General features: G+C 34.3%; 1 protein-coding gene across 1 annotated transcript in view; it reads left to right on the forward strand.

Moving 5' to 3' along the window:
- Positions 1 to 5727, forward strand: part of PCDH11X (protocadherin 11 X-linked) — a 251251-nt gene extending 245524 nt beyond the window's left edge. The window contains 1 exon segment of the mRNA XM_047075805.1: positions 5645 to 5727. Within this exon segment, the coding sequence (XP_046931761.1) occupies positions 5645 to 5727 (83 nt within the window).
- Positions 5728 to 6000: the final 273 nt, after the last annotated feature.

Genomic DNA, 6000 nt, shown 5'->3' on the forward strand with positions numbered 1-6000 from the left:
GTATTTTTATTTTTAGCAGCAATACCAGTGACACTTCTCAAAACTCTTTAAGAGCAATGATAAGATCCACTTCTCACTTTTCACTATTTAAGCACTCTTAATATGAACTGGATTAAAATAAGGCTTAAGTCTGTAAAGATTGTGATTATAAAGCACTTTACCCTTTTCTTGATAGTTTGACATCTGATTCCATAAAAAGGAAAATACAGTTTGGTTCAGTATGTGGTCCATGTAAGGAAATACAAATGCATATGTACATTGTATTTCTCAGGTATCAGTGATGAACTATATTTTCTTAAAGAAATGAAGCATCAATGTATTTGACCATCAATATTTCCTAGAATTGTCATTTCTCTTACTTATATTATAGTTAATCCTCAGCAGTTCTTTATATTGGAGCTATTTTATCAGATGACTTCCTGTTTATTAGTCTTATAACTCTGGGGTTTGGTTGAAAGGGGAGGAATAATTGGAAGAACACTGTCATGGATGGGAATATTATTTTACTCTTATTTTTTGTTTTATTTTAATGTTTATTTCTGAGAGAGAGAGGGACAGAGGATCTGAAGTGGGTTCCATGCTGACAGCAGATAGCCCAATGTGGGGCTCAAATTGATAAATGATGATATCATGACCTGAGCCTCAATCAGACATTTAATTGACTGAGCCACCCAGGCATCCCTTAAATTGTTATTTTTGTAAAAAACAAAATTCAGTAAGTTTCTCCTAATATTTGAATATTGAAGTGTATTATACAATAGGGATGTTTACTTGCCAAATTACCTGGCAACTAAATGGCAAATTTAAATGGCTATATCCACATAGCTTTAAACATTTAGCCACCTAAAATACCATCTCTAGTTAATTCAGTAGACATTTGAATATGGCATTATATATTTGACAGCAGCCCAGACACATAAAACTTCTCACACTTGACAGAAAATGTTTAAACCAGATACTTAAAATGTGCATGGGAAATGCAGCTCTAATAGACTTGATTTAAAAACTGGGGCGCCTGGGTGGCGCAGTCGGTTAAGCGTCCAACTTCAGCCAGGTCACGATCTCGCGGTCTGTGAGTTCGAGCCCCGCGTCAGGCTCTGGGCTGATGGCTCAGAGCCTGGAGCCTGTTTCCGATTCTGTGTCTCCCTCTCTCTCCGCCCCTCCCCCGTTCATGTTCTGTCTCTCTCTGTCCCAAAAATAAATAAACGTTGAAAAAAAAATTTAAAAATAAAGTTAAATCTGAGAGCTGAGAACAAATCTGCTTAGAAACTTCCGTAACACACAACACATTGTTCAAATACAATTGAATGTTTCTACTTTGCTTACTGTATGACTATAAAATCACCAGCTAATTTTGCAAGTCTATCAAGAGTATCTGATTAATTCACTTTTTTTATATATTTGTCCCAATATGAAGCTATATTTCTATGACACTCCAGTCATACTAACCACATCCTGTGTTTTTTCTGCCTTTGACCATATTGCTTTTTATGCAAAATGACAACTACAAAACTCCTCTTCACTCTCTGCATCTAACGTCCACCAGACTTATTTTATAAACTTGTCCATTAGTCACAGTAATAAATCTGTCTTTCCTTTTCTCCAAGATCAGGGGTCAGCAAACTTTTTCTGTAAAGGGCTAGATTAGATATTTATATAACAAATGAGAAAACAAATTTCCACAAAATTTCATTTGATATTCATATATCAATTATGATAATACTGAGTACAATTTGTTATGTATTATACACCTCCTAATGAAATGAATGGACGTGTATATCTGATCTCTGGAAATATCTTTTCATGAAGATAGTTACTGCCAAATACTGATATCAATCCATAAGCATATAGTTTTATTTCAACATAACTATTTCTTAAAAGGCATGCAAACTACTCTATTAGATTCTTTTAATATTTTCTATTTATCATGTCATCGCATTGAAGATTAATGATTTCTAAATAAAGTTTAGGTAAAAGCTCTTCAACTGCATATTTGTTGCAACCCACTGCAAATTCATGTGGGGATGGAGATTTTGCTTCTTGTTTTAACTTCTGCAGTGCTGGAGTATATAAAGTAACTTGATGTCACTTGTAATTCAAACAATTCTAGTTGTCATCAAAATGACTTTATAGCAGTATAGGCCTTACATATAAACACTATTTTACCTTATAATTTTATGTTGATTTATTAAGAGACATTATCAAGTTTATAGCAAAAACTAATTTCCAAAGTAATTCCGTGTTTATAATAGTGGTCAAGGGTGCTTCTTCTCATTTGGCAAAATTTCAGTCTTGACTTTGAGCTCAAAAAAATGTCAGTAAAACTTCACCACCACTAAACCATCCAACTGTTTGTGAGGTAGGGCAAGTCAGAATATTCACCTTGCATTTTTGACAAAAGTTCACAGAATGATAATGGCTCCATTAACAATAGTGAAGGAAGCCCACTGTTGACACTACCAGTACAATAACATGTGATAGACACATGATACCTGCTGATGTGTAATACAATAAATAACTATAGGCTTTGGTCATCTTATATTTTTCCAAGCCTTGTAAATTTGCCCAACTAAACTTTTTTCTGTGCCACATATATTTTAACCACCATTAATTGTAACACTTCTTAGACGATCCCACTTCAGGTTTTACTGAATTAGTGTTTTCTCAGCTTCATTGGAAGTATTTTTGTCTGTTCTATTCCACACAGACTATTCATTTATAGAGGGTAATTCTTTAGTCACTCCAAATTTGGCATTGCTTCCTCAAGTAAATAACAACCAAACATTGTTGCTAACATCTGTTAACATATTAAGAAGATAAGGAAAAAAACACTTAAAATTATTTACCCTTACTTTTTAAAATTCAGTAGTAATGTTCTTAATGTCCTCAACTTTTTGAGCAAATGTACTTGTTGAAAAGCTAACAGTCTTAAGTTTACTTTCTCTAGATACATTTATTTGGCTATTGGAAGCAATGTAATCAACTCACCATCAGTAAATCAAATTTTCCCCTTGGTTAACAAATGAAACTTTTGGAAATTTACATTAGTCACAGCCTTATTTTCATTTTTAAAAAAATAATTGCAAAGAAATTCTGCTGTGATAAGATATTCCATTTTAATTGTTAAATTATTTTGAATATTGCTTTTCTGTGAGTTGGAATATTGTGATGAGTGATGAATCTGGTAATAACAGTGTGTATTGTATTCTTTTTGTCACAGCCATACAGGCATTGTATAATAAATATGATTTGCCATTGAATTTGATAATGAAATAATTCTTGCTCAACTAAGCCTTAAAGGTGTATGTTCCAAGTCTGATTGTCCCTTCATTTCTTGATTTAACATAATGGGCATGCACTAGTAATAAAAATAAATAAATTGTCACATTAAGGTGATGTGTGTAGGGCATTTGAAACTGTGGGTGAGGAAAAATAATTTTCCCTCTACCCTTCTAGATCCTCAGCTGGGATCCCCCTGTGATAAAAGACAGATTAACAGGAGAAATACAGAAGTTTAATAACATGTATGCCTCCTGTATACATGGAAGATACTCAGGAAAACTGAGTAACTCTCTGAAATTGCCCAAGCCATTACCTTAAATATCATCTTTAGCTAAAGACAAAAGATGTTAGTGGGTAGGTAAAATAGTTAAAGAAAGTAGAGTATAGTAAACAAGGGTAAGATTGTTATGTATATTTAGGTTTGTTGCTTTCTCCATTGATGAGTTGCTAAAAATTTGGTCTTCTTCCTCTTCCAGGTACAAAGAGACACCCTTACAAATGGAGATTTTCCTTATAAATGTATTGTCTCCTATAAAAGGGTAACTTCTCAGATTTCAGAGGTTTTCCTATGTCTGCCTTTCCTTAAAAATGATTAGCCTAAAATAATCTTTTACCAAAAAGACACATTCTGGGGTGGCAAAATATGTTCTCCTTCAAAATACTGTCAACCAATAATTGTATCACTGTAATTTGAAGCACACCAAAAAGCAGTATGGAGTCCTGAGAGTGTGATATAAGATTTGTTATACTACTCAACTATGCTATCATAGCATGAAATCTTCCAACACTCATTGATTTGGGTTTTCTCAGCTTCCTTGAAAAATCTTTCCCTTTCATAAATCAAATGATAACTTTTTACCAAATCCTTTACCCCATATACTTAAATCAAATATACAGAAAATGTGTATAGTATATGATGGGATTTTGGAGTGGTGGGGGTCCAGAGCTAACGGCCAAAAAGGAATTCTTGAGACATCTTTGGTGCAAAAAGGTGATTTTTTTAAAGCACTAGGACAGGAACCCATGGGTGGAAAGAGCTGCCTTGGGCTTGTGAAGAGTGACTGATTATATACTATGCAGTTGGGAGAGGTGAAGGCAAAAGGGAGGGCTCCAGAAGGACTTTCATATGCTAAAGAGGACTCCTAAGATACTGGAGACCCAGCTATTGTCAAGCTAAGTGTTGTTTTCTCTCTAGCAAGGCATTAACCATAAGACAGAGGGTGTTCCTGGAGGAATGTTTTACTCTGCCTATCTCAACTATTTGTCAGTGGGCTGCTGATTATAAGGAAATTTAATTTTACTTGCCATTCCCTTCTTGCCTTTGTTCCCCACATCACTATGGAGGGGAGGGTGATGTTAAAGTTCCAGAAAACTCAGTCTATGGGTTTCTGGAGGTTAGACTATTGTTAAGATTGCCTTTTTCTTGTCATTTACTAGCACATTTATAAACTGGTGGAGACTCATGTCCTGCATGAGTGTGATCTCTATCAGTTAACCTTTTGTTTTATCCTTTTCTTTGCTTTAGGGCAGCCAAGAATGCCTGAGGAATGTCACACCTGGGGGGGGGCAGTTTACAGAGTGTCAGCTTGCCTTATGCTCCCTCATCAGTATACATTCGATATTTTTTTCAATTTTTAAGTATATTTATTTATTTTGACAGGGAGGAGGGGCAGAGAGAGAGAAAGAGAAGATCCCAAGACTGTAAGCATGGAGACCAACATGGGGCTTGGACCCAGGAACCCTGAGGTCACAACCTGAGCCAAAACTAAGAGTCAGATGCTGAACCAACTGAGCCACCCAGGTGCCTCTACATTCAGTATTTTAAAAAAATACCCTCTCCGTGTCCTGAAGAAAATTAAATGGATAAAAACATTTTCTTTTCAAGACTTTGATAATTATTTTAGGTTGGTAGATTAGTATCTGTGTATTGGTTCATAAATTTCTTGGCATTTATAAGATCTATTAAATATATTTTTTTATGTTAGGCAGCTGCTGACATTGAGTTAAAGCAGCATTGGAGTGAAAATGTCTCCAGCTTAAATTTCAGCCATTTAAATATTTTAAATTGTCCTCTACAATTCCATTAATATAGTTAATGGAACACTTAAAAGTAATAGTGAAATTTGAGCTCCATGAGAAAATAATTTTTTTCTTTTTTTTTTTTCTCTTCTATTCCTGGGGCCTAGAGTTTTGCCTGTCATATTATAATTCTTCAATGACTATGATATGTAGTAGAACGATTAACCCAGGAACTATTTTATTTAACCATGTTCCATGCGTGTGTAAAATACACTATGTTTTTCACCTTTAACAAACCACTGAAAAAATACTTATATATATTTTTTCCTCCATCTAAAGCTAGTGAAAGAGATTGTATGATCTCACACTCCCATGAAACAGTCAACAACTATGGAGATATGGATTCATGTCCAACCACAGGTATGAAAGGAAACATTTCATGTTTCCTTTCTATTACCTTTATTATTTTTATGAATGTGCAAGAAATGTTCTTAAGAGTTTTTCTCAATTGTGTGTTCCATGAAGTTTCTTTAGATGGTTTTGTGTCAGACTCTAGTGTAAAAATATGACAGTAGATAAATGTTTCTTCCTAATGTCATTTGATAATAGTAGTGGAGTTAATTTGTTGAATTAGGAACAAGCATTTCTCAAAAAGTATGTTCTAAATGAGTGTCTATTCCACTGATGTTTAAGTCTACT

Source organism: Lynx rufus, unplaced genomic scaffold, assembly GCF_022079265.1.
Source record: "Lynx rufus isolate CCGP_SWC_20201006 ecotype Redwood Valley unplaced genomic scaffold, mLynRuf1.p SCAF_14, whole genome shotgun sequence".
Lineage (NCBI taxonomy): Eukaryota > Metazoa > Chordata > Mammalia > Carnivora > Felidae > Lynx > Lynx rufus.